This window comes from Eleutherodactylus coqui, chromosome 8 (genome assembly GCF_035609145.1).
Source record: "Eleutherodactylus coqui strain aEleCoq1 chromosome 8, aEleCoq1.hap1, whole genome shotgun sequence".
NCBI lineage: Eukaryota > Metazoa > Chordata > Amphibia > Anura > Eleutherodactylidae > Eleutherodactylus > Eleutherodactylus coqui.
In genome coordinates this window covers 196,722,292-196,737,833 of record NC_089844.1, presented here as the reverse complement: position 1 = coordinate 196,737,833, position 15,542 = coordinate 196,722,292, and the positions used below count along the sequence as shown (strand labels likewise).

Below are 15,542 nucleotides of genomic sequence, written 5' to 3'. Positions count from 1 at the left end.
TATATTCACGTTGTAAGAGAGATGGGTCGGTGCAGCTTCACCCGTGGCTTCTGCTACAATTTCTGTAAAGAATCTTTGTGCAGCATCGGTCTTGGTGAAATATGACCTCGTTAGTAATTGTATCCTTTTCTATTCTGTTTCCGGACGGACGGTAAATACCTGAGGAACACCTGGAGTCCGAACAAAAGGTCTGTAACCGGAAAAGATCTGGCTTACAAGGAAGTCTGAAGTGGGCGCATACTGGAGGTCCGAGGAATACACTTTGAAGCAAACCTGTTTATGTTGTCTTGGACATTTCTGTTGTTTTCTTGGCTTAGTCCAAAAGGCTTGTTTTGTTATGTTTTTCATTTTTCTAATAAAATAGAGTTACAGAGATGTCTCCCATCATATATAATACCCTGGACTGTAACAAGGGGGCGCTCTCTACACACGGTTTCTACACAACACAGAAGGGGGTTCTTTACTGTAAGAGCAGTGAGACTATGGAACTCTCTGCCTGAGGACCTGGAGATGGTGGACTTGATAAAAGAGTATAAGAGGGGTCTGAACGCCTTTCTTGAGCAATACAATATTACATATTATATCACTGATTACTCAGAAGCGTGGGTGATCCGGGGATTATTCTGATAGCCAGAATGGAGTTGGGAAGAAATTTTTTCCCTTAATTGAGAAAAATTGGCTTCTACCTCATTGTTTTTTTTTTTTGCCTTCCTCTGGATTAACATTGGCAGCTAACAGGCTAAACTAGATGGACAAGGGTCTTTTTTTGGGCCTAGCATACAATATTACTATGTTACTATCTAGTTCGTAGTATAATATCCATTAATACAGTACATGAGAGAGATAGAAGAGGCCAAATATCTGCTCAGATTCCCCTTTGTAAACCCAGTTATATGTTGTATATTCTCATCACTCAACTGACACATCCAACATTATGCAAATTTTGTGTTCTGGACTACTGACTATGAGACTCAAAACTCATTCACTGAACCCAACAGCCCGGTCACACCTGAGCCCCTTATGACTGGGTACATATAGAAGGCACCTCCAGAAACCAATGATTGACTGTGTGCATACAATACATTACTTATCCAATACTGATCCGGAGTTATATCCTGTATTATACTCCGGAGCTGCACTTACTATTCTGCTAGTGGAGTCACTATGTACATACATTACTTATCCTGTACTGATCCTGAGTTACATCCTGTATTATACTCCAGAGCTGCGCTCACTATTCTGCTGATGGAGTCACTGGGTACATACATTACTTATCCTGTACTACTCCTGAGTTACATCCTGTATTATACCCCAGAGCTGCGCTCACTATTCTGCTGGTGGACTCACTGTGTACATACATTACTTATTCTGTACTGATCCTGAGTTACATCCTGTATTATACTCCAGAGCTGCGCTCACTATTCTGCTGGTGGACTCACTGTGTACATACATTACTTATTCTGTACTGATCCTGAGTTACATCCTGTATTATACCCCAGAGCTGCGCTCACTATTCTGCTGGTGGAGTCACTGTGTACATACATTGCATTGCTGATTTTGTACTGATCCTATGTGAGAAGCTGCATGGAATTATGATAATCTAGAAAGCAGTCTCCATTCTGTGCAGTGATTTACTGTGTTATCTACCAAATTATGCCTAGTTTACAGTGTTGGAGGGTCCCCCACATCTAATTCCAGCTCCTACATCTCATCTTCGTAGATCTGCTAAAAACAATCTGTAGACCAGAAATAAATTACAGGTCATAATGGAAGAGCAGAAAAACCCTGATGATACAATACAGTGAATATTATAAATCCTGGGACCCTTCATATTAATTCCTCTGCAAGATGCTTGATTGGTGCTCAATGTCAGTTTGTTGTGTGTCTGCTGAGTGGCTTTCTTCAGAAGACCTTCCACCCTCTTCCTTGAAGGCCGACTCTAGAGCTTTTGTATTAGAGATGCTCTTTTTCCATTTCCCCATGTTGATGTAGATGTAGGGATGGGCCGTAGAATCGATGGCAGTACATAAGAAAACAAGACAGAAGCTGATGAGCCTCTCTGTCGCGGTATTGAGTAAGCCAAGGGAGAACAAAAATCTGACAGTGGTGATTGGGACCAGAGAGATGAGGAAGGTGATAATCGCAGCGATGACAACTATGTACAGTTTCAGGGGTCGGCACTGCATAGAGGTCTTCTGCAGCTCTATGATAAGAATGGCACTGGCACCAACTATGGCCAGAGTTACAACCAGGTATATGGATGATATAACTATGTAGACAGTTTGCCTGTATTCATGGCTGAGGAACCTTTCTAGAACAGTTATCAGGACTATCACAACCCATAGAATTCCACACATTATGGCTGACAAGTGCTCCGGGCGATGACATTTGTACCACATAGGAAAGCGAACTGAGACACATTGTTCAATACTGAGAGTGGCCAGAAAGAAGAGGCTTGAATTAAATCCAAAACTGTGCAGGACGTCCCCAAATCTGGAGAAAATGGTGTGACTTTCGCTTAAGGTCTGGACTCTATTATACTCCCACAGAAAGTACAAAGACACCATGCAGCAGCCAAAGACGAAGATGAAATCTGCCACAGCCAAGTTCAGAATGTAGACTGTCGACTGATTCAACTTGATGCGGAAACAAAACAGATGTATTATGATCCCATTGCCCACCAGACCCACCAGACAGACGAGAACTGTCACCAGGTAAATGGCGAGTTCTATGGTGATCGGTGGGATGTCGGGAACAATGACTACAATTGCAGGTCTCGTATTGTTGACCGAGGAGTTGAGAGACATTATTTCATACAATTACTGGAAGCCAGGAACATCCATCACCCTGAGAAACAGAAAAATATTACATTTCTCTAAAGCACAAATTGTCCTAAGAAAACAGCCAGAAGATGGGGACTTGGAATATCAAATCTTGGCCTGCTGGGGGTCATTGTGCCCAGAGATGAGAGGCGCTATCCTAGACTGCTGTATTTCATATTTCAGGTTAAGAGACATCAGCTGAGCATCAAGTAATGACTGAAGACAACTTCTTCCATAAGACAGATAACCCATGGAAAATATCTGCCCCCTTATTACTTCCTTAAGACCACTGATTACTTGCCTATGAGAATAAGGTCTTTGTAAAGTCAGGTAGTAAAGCGCTCAACAGTCATCCCACCGATGATCATTCCTGTGCTTTTACACAGCAGGTTCATCATTCAGTGAATAGAGGTGGATTGGGCTGGAGATCATTCTGTCCTGCGCACATTCATTCACCATGACCAGGTAGTCATTCATAAGTAAACAACTGCCTGTTTACACGGAAGAATGCAGCAGCAAACCAACATTGATTTTATGGTCTGCATGAAAGATCCGATTACTGATTTATTGCCAATTGGTTCTTCACTGCATACGTTCACACTGCACAATTATTCTGCAAGCTACTCGATCTAACAAGTGATTTGCATGATAATTGTCTTGTGTAAAAGGGGCTAAAGATGCAGCTGAGGATGTAAGGTTTATGCTTCTACTAAAAATGGGAAGCACAAGAAGGATGGAACCCCTGAATTCTAAACTTTGTAGGTCAATTGTGTAAAGGTGCATTAGAAAACGTCGGACTTCTAGAACAACGTCCTCCAGGCAGAGGAGATCTTTGATATAAAGCTCTAGGTAAATAAGAATGTAATTGGATTCTTGGGTTCCTCCATCCCACAATCTAAGAGTCCTGTCTTTGAGAATCAGACTCTCCGGATGGTATTTCCAGGGGTGATATGCTCTTATTAGAGATGAGCGAGCACCAAAATGCTCGGGTGCTCGTTACTCGGGACGAAAATTTCTCGATGCTCGAAGATTCGTTTCGAGTAACGAACCCCATTGAAGTCAATGGGCGACCCGAGCATTTTTGCATATCGCCAATGCTCGCTAAGGTTTCCATTTGTGGAAATCTGGGCAATTCAAGAAAGTGATGGGAACGACACAGCAACGGATAGGGCAGGCGAGGGGCTACATGTTGGGCTGCATCTCAAGTTCCCAGGTCCCACTATTAAGTCACAATAGCGGCAAGAGTTGGCCCCCCCCTCCCAACAATTTTTACTTCTGAAAAGCCCTCATTAGCATGGCATACCTTAGCTAAGCACCACAATACCTCCGACAAAGCACAATCACTGCCTGCATGACACTCCGCTGCCACTTCTCCTGGGTTACATGCTGCCCAACCCCCCCTCCCCCCGCATGACCCAGTGTCCACAGCACACACCAAAGTGTCCCTGCGCAGCCTTCAGCTGCCCTCATGCCACACCACCCTCATGTCTATTTATAAGTGCGTCTGCCATGAGGAGGAACTGCAGGCACACACTGCAGAGGGTTGGCACGGCTAGGCAGCGACCCTCTTTAAAAGGGGCAGGACGATAGCCCACAATGCTATACAGAAGCAATGAGAAATATAATCCTGTGCCACCGCCATCAGGAGCTGCACACGTGGGCATAGCAATGGGGAACCTATGTGCCACACACTATTCATTCTGTCAAGGTGTTTGCATGCCCCAGTCAGACTGCGGTTTTTTATAAATAGTCACAGGCAGGTACAACTCCGCAATGGGAATTCCGTGTGCACCCACAGCATGGGTGGCTCCCTGGAACCCACTCGCTGTACATAAATGTATCCCATTGCAGTGCCCTGGACAGCAGAGCTAACGTCAGATTAAATGCAGGTGGGCTTCGGCCCAAACTGCATGCCCCAGTCAGGCTCGAGCTTTTTATAAGTATACACAGGCACGTACATCTCCCTAATGGGAAGTCCATGTGGACCGACAGCATGGGTGGGTCCCAGGAAGCCACTGGCGGTACATAAATATATCCCATTGCAGTGCCCAGCACAGCTGATGTAACGTCAGCTTTAATGCAGGTGGGCAAAAAATTACTAGGATTACACTGTAGGCGAGGGCCCCAAAAAATTGGTGTACCAACAGTACTAATGTACCTCAGAAAAATTGCCCATGCCCAACCAAGAGGGCAGGTGAAACCCATTAATCGCTTTGGTTAATGTGGCTTAATTGGTAACTAGGCCAGGAGGCAGCCCAGTTAAAATAAAAATTGGTTCAGGTGCAAGTTTCAACGCTTTAATGAGCATTGAAACGTATAAAAATTGTTTACAAAAATTATATGAGTGAGCCTTGTGGCCTAAGAAAAATTGCCCGTTCGGCGTGATTACGTGAGGTTTCAGGAGGAGGAGCAGGAGGAGGAGCATGAATAGAATACACAGATTGATGAAGCAAAAAGGTCCCCGTATTTGATGGTGATAGAGAACGATGCTTCCATCCGCGGGTGCAGCCTACGTATTGTTTAGGTATCGCTGCTGTCCGCTGGTGGAGAAGAGAAGTCTGGGGAAATCCAGGCTTTGTTCATCTTGATGAGTGTAAGCCTGTCGGCACTGTCGGTTGACAGGTGGGTACGCTTATCCGTGTTGATTCCTCCAGCCGCACTAAACACCCTCTCTGACAAGACGCTAGCCTCAGGACAAGCAAGCACCTCCAGGACATACAGCGCGAGTTCAGGCCACGTGTCCAGCTTCGACACCCAGTAGTTGTAGGGGGCAGAGGCGTCACGGAGGACGGTCGTGCGATCGGCTACGTAGTCTCTCACCATCCTTTTACAGTGCTCCCGCCGACTCAGCCTTGACCGGGGAGCGGTGACACAGTCTTGCTGGGGAGCCATAAAGCTGGCAAAGGCCTTGGAGAATGTTCCCCTGCCTGCGCTGTACATGCTGCCTGATCTCTGCGCCTCCCCTGCTACCTGGCCCTCGGAACTGCACCTTCTGCCACTAGCGCTGTCGGATGGGAATGTTACCATCAGTTTGTCCGCCAGGGTCCTGTGGTATAGCATTACTCTCGAACCCCTTTCCTCTTCAGGAATGAGAGAGGAAAGGTTCTCCTTATACCGTGGGTCGAGCAGTGTGTACACCCAGTAATCCGTAGTGGCCAGAATGCGTGTAACGCAAGGGTCACGAGAAAGGCATGTGTGCCAGGGTACCTGTACGCAACACATGGCTGTCCTCACTAGGAAGATCACTTTCAGGATCCTCCTCCTCCTCCTCCTCCTCAGGCCATACACGCTGAAAGGATGACAGGCAAGCAGCATGGGTACCCTCAGCAGTGGGCCAAGCTGTCTCTTCCCCCTCCTCCTCATGCTCCTCCCCCTCCTCCTTAACGCGCTGAGATATAGACATGAGGGTGCTCTGACTATCTAGCGACATACTGTCTTCCCCCGCCTCCGTTTCCGAGTGCAAAGCGTCTGCCTTTATGCTTTGCAGGGAACTTCTCAAGAGGCATAGCAGAGGAATGGTGACGCTAATGATTGCAGCATCCCCGCTCACCATCTGGGTAGACTCCTCAAAGTTTCCAAGGACCTGGCAGATGGCTGCCAACCAGGCCCACTCTTCTGTAAAGAATTGAGGAGGCTGACTCCCACTACGCCGCCCATGTTGGAGTTGGTATTCTACTATAGCTCTACGCTGCTCATAGAGTCTTGCAAACATGTGGAGCGTAGAGTTCCACCGTGTGGGCACGTCGCACAGCAGTCGGTGCACTGGCAGATTAAACCGATGTTGCAGGGTCCGCAGGGTGGCAGCGTCCATCTTGGACTTGCGGAAATGTGCGCTGAGCCGGCGCACCTTTCCGAGCAGGTATGACAAGCGTGGGTAGCTTTTCAGAAAGCGCTGAACCACCAAATTAAAGACATGGGCCAGGCATGGCACGTGCGTGAGGCTGCCGAGCTGCAGAGCCGCCCCCAGGTTACGGCCGTTGTCACACACGACCATGCCCGGTTGGAGGCTCAGCGGCGAAAGCCAGCGGTCGGTCTGCTCTGTCAGACCCTGCAGCAGTTCGTGGGCCGTGTGCCTCTTCTCTCCTAAGCTGAGTAGTTTGAGCACGGCCTGCTGACGCTTTCCCACCGCTGTGCTGCCACGCCGTGCGACACCGACTGCTGGCGACGTGCTGCTGCTGCTGACACATCTTGATTGCGAGACAGAGGTTGCGTTGGAGGAGGAGGAGGGTGGTTTAGTGGAGGAAGCATACACCGCCGCAGATACCAGCACCGAGCTGGGGCCCGTAATTCTGGGGGTGGGTAGGACGTGAGCGGTCCCAGGCTCTGACTCTGTCCCAGCCTCCACTAAATTCACCCAATGTGCCGTCAGAGAGATATAGTGGCCCTGCCCGCCTATGCTTGTCCACGTGTCCGTTGTTAAGTGGACCTTGGCAGTAACCGCGTTGGTGAGGGCGCGTACAATGTTGCGGGAGACGTGGTCGTGCAGGGCTGGGACGGCACATCGGGAAAAGTAGTGGCGACTGGGAACCGAGTAGCGTGGGGCCGCCGCCGCCATCATGCTTTTGAAAGCCTTCGTTTCCAGAAGCCTATATGGCAGCATCTCCAGGCTGATCAATTTTGCAATGTGCACGTTTAACGTTTGAGCGTGCGTGTGCGTGGCGGCGTACTTGCGCTTGCGCTCAAACAGTTGCGCTAGCGACATGTGGACGCTGCGCTGAGAGACATTGCTGGATGGGGCCGAGGACAGCGGAGGTGAGGGTGTGGGTGCAGGCCAGGAGACGGTAGTGCCTGTGTCCTAAGAGGGGGGTTGGATCTCAGTGGCAGGTTGGGGCACAGGGGGAGAGGCAGTGGTGCAAACCGGAGGCGGTGAACGGCCTTCGTCCCACCTTGTGGGGTGCTTGGCCATCATATGCCTGCGCATGCTGTTGGTGGTGGCTCCCCAGCTGATCTTGGCGCGACAAAGGTTGCACACCACTGTTCGTCGGTCGTCAGGCGTCTCTGTGAAAAACTGCCACACCTTAGAGCACCTTGGCCTCTGCAGGGTGGCATGGCGCGAGGGGGCGCTTTGGGAAACAGTTGGTGGATTATTCGGTCTGGCCCTGCCTCTACCCCTGGCCACCGCACTGGCTCGGCCTGTGCCCACACCCTGACTTGGGCCTCCGCGTCCTCGCCCGCTTCCACGTCCTCTAGGCCTACCCCTACCCCTCAGCATGCTGTATTACCAGTAGTGCAGAAACAGAACGCTGTAATTAAATGTGCCGCTTATTGGCCTGTGGTTGGAGGCTGACTTCGCTTACGGAACGTACAACAGAGCAAAGGAAAGAATTTTGCGCAAGCCTGCTGTAACACTTAGCTGGCTGCATATGAATTAGGACAACTACCCCCAGCAGAGACCCAGTACACTGAGGACAGTCACAGGCAGCCCAAATAGATTTTTTTTCCCAAATGTTTTTGGAAAGGCTCACTGCCTATATACACTAAATATGTCTTCTGTCCCTGCCTCACCACTACTGGCCCTGGACTATGTAAAATTACTGCAGGACGCAATGCTCTGCACGGCTGATATACAAAAAAAAAAAAATTGTGCAACACTGCAAAAAGCAGCCTCCACAGTACTGCACACGGTCAGATGTGGCCCTAAGAAGGACCGTTGGGGTTCTTGAAGCCTAAAATAACTCCTAACACTCTCCCTATAGCAACTCCAGCAAGACAGCACTTTCCCTGAACTATGTCAGAATACATCTGTGGCGAGCCGCGGGAGGGGCCGATTTATATACTCGGGTGACACCTGATCTCGCCAGCCACTCACTGCAGGGGGGTGGTATAGGGCTTAAACGTCGCAGGGGGAAGTTGTAATGCCTTCCCTGTCTTTCTATTGGCCAGAAAAGCACGCTAACGTCTCAGAGATGAAAGTGAAAGTAACTCGAACATCGCGTGGTACTCGTTTCGAATAACGAGCATCTCGAACACGCTAATACTCGAATGAGTATCAAGCTCGGACGAGTACGTTCGCTCATCTCTAGCTCTTATCTCTGCAGCTGACTTGGAAATGCATCTCAATCTTTACTACATTTACCATTCAAAGCTAAAATAATGACCCTGATGGCTCCTGAACCCAGAAGATGCCGGACTAAGTGTTGGAGACCGGGTGCAGCAGAGTGATGGGCTGTGAGATCCTCCATGTCTGCAGTGTTGCAATGTATTTCTTGGGATGAGTTGCAGTGAGCTCTACCAGCTACTCTAACATGTAATACCCCTGTGAAGCCTTATATCTGTCGGTCTGCAGAGCTGCACTCACCATGCATCCAGGTCACATCAGGCAGATCCACTGCTCTCCATATGAGGTGCCAGGAGGACCGTGTGCTGAGTGTCTGAGCGCTCTCCTACTTGGCCGCTGCTCCACAGATTTCCTCATCGTCAGTCTTCAGCATTCCTGGGTGTATGTAAACTTGCATGTAAATAACTCGGAAGTAAAGGAAGTAAAATCATCGACCCAAATAACGCACCGTAATCTAGAATGTTAGTACTGTAATATATCTTCATCTCCTCTGCTTTGTGGAAACTGTCAGCAAGTTGGTTGTAAGGAATCTTTAATTCAGGTTATGATGTTATCCAGCTGTGGATGTGTTCTCAGTAATATCCCAGCAGGGTGCAGATTGTTCTCTTAATTCCTCCATAAGCAGTGCCCGGTCCTTGGTGGTACTTTAGACAGCTGCCTCTCAACCTGCCCCCATTGTGATGGACCAGGAGGCCTCGGCGACTGAAGAGCGGCGTCTGACCCTTTCCTCGATTCCTGACATTTCACATTTTTCTAATAAAATTTCTATTATGCCATAAATGATCGTGCTTTATTCCACGGACCTCTATGAAGGGACTGCTGCCCGTTGTACGCATGGGACGCTGTGCTCTCCCCATCCATAAGGATGAAGATACCGGCTGTTACCCCTCTGATCAGTCCACTCCTGCACAGACAACAATATTGGTGCTTCTGCTTTCTGTATCTGCAGCACCTGCACAGAACTGACAGAGCCAAGGGTCCAGCCAGGGAAATAGTCACATGATTAAAAATCACATCACATCTTCATATAGTGTTTACAGGGGTCCGTAAAATTTGAGAACAATGGAATAACTGTCACTTTATAGAGGTTGCTGGTATAAAACATGAAATTTTATGACATACTGTAATAGAAAAGTTACTAGAAAGGGCCAACTGTAAGAGAAACTGCATTGTCTAAAGTCTTGACTTCTGCATCTCCCGCTCAGAGCGCAAGGTGATCGCTCAACGTTTGAGCGATCACCTTGCGCTTAAAGGCACGCAACGATTATTGCTTACAAGTCACTCAAAAGACATCTTTTGAGCGATAATCATTGTGTCTAAACCAGGCTTTAGTCATGATTGTATCAGTGATTGTGCTGGTACAAATGGCATTGTTTGCACTGGTGATAGTGTCAATGATGACTCTGCCAATGATTGCACTGGTAATAGTGTCAGTGATGATTGTGCCAGTCATTGCACTTGTTAGTGCAAATAAAATCTATTTGTTATACAATTCTTTTGTTTGCTCCTGGGGTCCACATCTAGTTAAAGGATAAGCCAAGCCTGGAAATGACTTGTCAAACCACGCATGACTGGATGCAATCCAAAGCTCTCTGTTTATTGATTGACAGGCAGCAGTTTTTATAGAGGCACATGCTTCAATTACAATAATTCTAATTTATTATAATTCATTTATTACCATTGGTTGATAAAACATAAGCACAATATGACTATGCAAGATCAGAAAATTAACATCTAAAATGGCAAGCAAAGCAGCGCAGGCGCAGTAGTATCATGCATGATTAGCTTCTCAGAATACAAAAGTACAGTAATGGTAAACAATAAAATGTTTAGTATAAATATTTAGGAAAATATGTGTACAAAAAGAGAGAAGTCATCGTGACCCGCCAGCCAGTCTGAATGCTACAGAGCTATCTCCTGTAGCTCTGGCTTCGGTTATTCACCCAAGGCTTTTTGAGTAACTATTTAATATCTATAAATCCTCAAGAAAGAGCAGAAATGAATGTAATGAAAAGAGACATAGAAGATGGTTACCTGACACAAAATGGCTCTGCATAGGATAGAACACTGAGTCGTATTAATTTACTAACATACTGATTATAGTGTCAGTGATGATTGTGCCAGTGATTGCAGTTGTGATAGTCACTGATAACCATATGAGTTATTGCACTGGTGATAATGGCGATTGTGCCAGTGATTGCAGTTGTGATAGTCACTGATAACCATATGAGTTATTGCACTGGTGATAATGGTGATTGTGCCAGTGATTGCAGTTGTGATAGTCACTGATAACCATATGAGTTATTGCACTGGTGATAATGGTGATTGTGCCAGTGATTGCAGTTGTGATAGTCAGTGATAACCATGTCAGTTATTGCACTGGTGATAATGCAAGTGATTGCACTGGTGAAAGTATCAGCGTTATTGTGTGCTATGGTTTCAGTGATGTCAGAAGGTGTATATCGCTCACCCGTCACACATCTCTTCTGTTTTTGCTGCAGGCTGGGTTCATTCAATGAATGATTGTGTGGGTTGTGTAATTATCTTGTACCTGTGCCAGGTGCTGCGTGTCCTCCGGGAGCTCGTCAATCATCACATGCAGAACACGGAATATTTCCTCCAAGAGTGAAGTTACTGGAACCTCAGCCGCTTCTGTGCAGCTGTTTATCTTTCTAGTCGGCTGTTTCTAAATGTCTTGTCACAATTATATCACCCTCCCCCATATTATGGTATATCACAGACCTGTCAAGGCACTCTAATTTCCTGGGAGACACCTGAATTTAGGGCCCCTTCCCATAATTGTGGGGGTTGAAAAAAAGATTAAAGGGGTTGTCCCGCGCCGAAACTGTTTTTTTTTTTTTCAATAGGCCCCCTGTTCGGCGCGAGACAAACCCAATGCATGTGTTAAAAAAAAAATCGTTTAGTACTTACCCAAATCCCCACTCTGCGGCGACTTCTTCCTTACCTTAGCAAGATGGCCGCCGGGATCTTCACCCACAATGCACCGCGGGTCTTCTCCCATGGTGCACCGTGGGCTCTGTGCGGTCCATTGCCGATTCCAGCCTCCTGATTGGCTGGAATTGGCACACGTGACGGGGCGGAGCTACGAGGACCAGCTCTCCGGCACGAGCGGCCCCATTCACCAGGGAGAAGACCGGACTGCGCAAGCGCATCTAATCGGGCGATTAGACGCTGAAATTAGACGGCACCATGGAGACGAGGACGCTAGCAACGGAACAGGTAAGTGAATAACTTCTGTATGGCTCATAATTAATGCACAATGTACATTACAAAGTGCATTAATATGGCCATACAGAAGTGTATAACCCCACTTGCTTTCGCAAATTAGAACATGCCGCGGTTTGTTTGCCGCGCGAGATTTCGCGCGGCCAAACCGCGGCCGTCTGCATAGGAGTGCGTATTGTAATGCACTCCTATGCAGACTTTCAGCGGCGGAAATCCCGCGGGAAATCCCGCGGCGGGATTTCCGCTCGTCTGCAGGCAGCCTAAAACAGTTCTTACAGTTGTGAAATTCATGGGGTGTTTGTTCATCCACAGTCCCATTTTTCTGCAGGAACTCATTCTCCCGGTAATTCTCCCTCTCTCTCTCGTCAGTAAGTCACTGGCTTTAACACTGTCTGGTATTTTCTCTATTTCTCCGTATTTCTCCAAATGTTTCTTGCACGGCTTCTCGGGTCCGGGTTCATTCACTCTTTAGGGACGGCAGCCATTGGGAATTTCTCTGAAATCCTGGGCCTAGGCAGGAACAGTAGACCAGCTCTCGGGCTCTTCCACGTCTCCATCCTCTGGAATTTATTAGCTACTCACTTCTGCAACTGAAATCCCTAGAACTCCTGGGCTCCCATGTGATTACACGTTTATATTATGTAATGTCCCAGAACAACATCCTGGTCCACTCCATAATTTCCATACATTTATTGTCTTATGTGGATGCACTGTGCAAAGCTATAATGTCATTTTCTGTATGTGTGCTGCACAGCTGCAGCATCTGAAGGGTTAACTGTGATAAAATCATTGCCTGTCAGCTCTGTCTGCATGTGAATATATCTATCTTACTGTGTCATATGGTACAAGTGAGGTTATAAAAGTGAGTTCCTGAGAGAGGGAGAGAGCTTGAGAGAGCTTCTTCATCTTGAGTGCTAACACAAAGCCACATGGAAGCACCTTTAGCTTCCATGTTGGTGAAGATGGAGAAAAAGGAATGACTACCCATATCATCTGGAGAGTGGATGGGAGTGGATGGGATAAGTCTCCGTGTTTATTGTTCTGCCACATAGAATAACAGTGTGTGGGAACGGTGGCATCATAATATGATATCTACTACAACCCCCGCACACACACACCCCCCCCCCCCTCATCCCCTTTGTTGGCACTCTCAGCCAAAGGAGTGTCGAAGCTTGGCTGCAATCTACACTGGCCTTGGGTTTGTGTCTTCCCTCCGGGACCAGAGCATGGTAAGTGCCACAGTGACACGTCAGCACTTAACCCTCTGAGCTCTTCACGTTAACCGGGTGCCCAGGGTCTCCCCTCTGTGGTGTTGCATATCACACACGAGACAAAATGCTACATTTTCCAGACATGACCAAACATTAACCTGTTCATGCCTGCAGAAATGCAATACACATAAACTCGATTCATTCCACATTTAAGAGATTACAGGAGACAAACATAAAACATGCATTTTGAGGTGCTGGAGGGACCCCTAACTCTGGGCCACTACACAGTGAGCAGAGATATCAAAGTATCTTTTGAAGTAGTGAACAGAAGTAGCTCGCAGGCGGCATCATCACGTGGCTCATCTCCAGGTGATCATAATATATTGTTCCTATTGTGGATGTCATGACGGACGTCTGATCCTTCGATGCTTTAACAGCCAATAGTAGAGCAAGTTGTGAGCATGTTAAAACCGGCCTTTGTTCTGCCGGCAGCCTATTGCAGGACATTCCATGGAGCACGAGACTCCGCCCTGACAGACAATCATCATCCCCCTCGAGTCTGAGAACGACTGGACAATGGCTGTTTACACGACAAATGATACATTGTATGCCTGCAGAAAAAGAACAAACGATGAGTGAACGAATTGTTGTTCATCATGTGATCCTTCGCCATGTTTACACTGCAAAATTACTGTTCTTTTTTTTATTAGTTTTAACACTTTTTTGAACTATGATTGTTCTGTGTAAAAAGGGCTTAAGCCTTTAGAGACTGCAGAAGGATGTGGAAGCTGCACAAGTCTAAGGGAAGAATGGACGCCTATGGAGGGTTTAACCATTTATTGCATGTGATAATAGTATGGCTGAGAGATCCTCCCCAGTCTATAAAACTCCCCTTCCTGGCTGCACAATTATCATCATCAGCTGAGTTCCCAACAGAAGGAGACAACCAGGATCATCCAGTTCAAAGGTGTGAAAAGTGATAATTAAAGTAATTATCTGGTAATGATATATATATATAGTATATCTATTACTATCAGAAGAGGCCAGATATCTGCTCAGATTCCCCTTTGTAAACCCAGTTATACATTGTATATTCACATCACTCAAGTGACACATCCAACATTATGCAGATCCTGTGTTCTGGACTGCTGACTATGAGCCTGGAAACCCATTCACTGAACCCAACAGCCCAGTCACACCTCAACCCATTATGACTGGGTACATATAGAAGGCGCTTCCAGAAACCAATGATTGACTGTGTGCATACACTACATGTGCCAGAGGTCTGTGGGGGTTCCAATAGAGGAATAACAGAGGTGCTGCTTACCAGATAACGCACCACCTAAGTGTCGTAAATGCACAAGGATAAATAGCCAAAAGAACTGGTGATTTGACGCAACACTCCGAAAATCTATATTAGAGATCAGAGATAATGCAGTGTGAAATTTATCCAGTATTGAATAACATGTGTACCCAGCATGGGAAACGCGCTTCGGAGTCACACCCCTTCATCAGTTCGGCTGGTTAAAACACACAGAGTGAGCGATAACTAAGAAGAGATAAAATTCAGAATAAAAAAGGTGGATGAGAAAATAGAAAAATAAAATTAAATGTAATTCTAAATATAAAACACATTATTAAACATATTTATAATATTAAAATGTAGCAAAAGGAAGAAAAGTATGATAAAAATCTATGAAGCACATTAAATTCAGGTGTTAATAATAACCATAATAGTAACGAGCTCTATAAGAAAGGAGTATATAAAATATGTATCCAAATTAATATAAATCCAGAAGTGGACCTAAAACGTTACGTAATTAGCACAATAAACGACTGGCAGAAGTGTATGAATATGAATGACTCCGCCAGTGGAATATCGCAGTGGAGTCTGACACGGTACCCCACAAAGAGCCTATACTCACCTCTCCAGATCCGCCACGAGAGTCTTGTCCGGCGAGCTAGCGCACATATGCAGTACAACGTATGACGCGCCGGCGGTGGGCGGTGACGCGTAATCACAGCGGAAGTATTGACTAAAATGGAAGCCGGACCAGTGTTTTCCTGCGGCAAATAGAATATGCCGTGATTTCTCTCACGCTGCTGAATTTCGCGGCAGAATTCTGAAGCGTGAACATTGCAGAATAACGCCGCAGATTTTCGCCACATGAAACGCGTCAGAAATCCGGCCTTTGGCATTAGCCT

The 15,542-nt window shown here is 46.8% G+C and overlaps 1 protein-coding gene across 1 annotated transcript; it reads right to left on the bottom strand.

Moving 5' to 3' along the window:
* Positions 1-369: 369 nt before the first annotated feature.
* Positions 370-9,229, bottom strand: LOC136577328 (proto-oncogene Mas-like). Its single transcript, XM_066577217.1, has 2 exons — positions 9,121-9,229; positions 370-2,847 (listed from the first exon to the last, which is right to left on the bottom strand). The coding sequence occupies exon 2, from the start codon at positions 2,805-2,807 to the stop codon at positions 1,833-1,835; it is 975 nt and encodes a 324-aa protein (XP_066433314.1). The 5' UTR covers positions 2,808-2,847; positions 9,121-9,229; the 3' UTR covers positions 370-1,832.
* Positions 9,230-15,542: the final 6,313 nt, after the last annotated feature.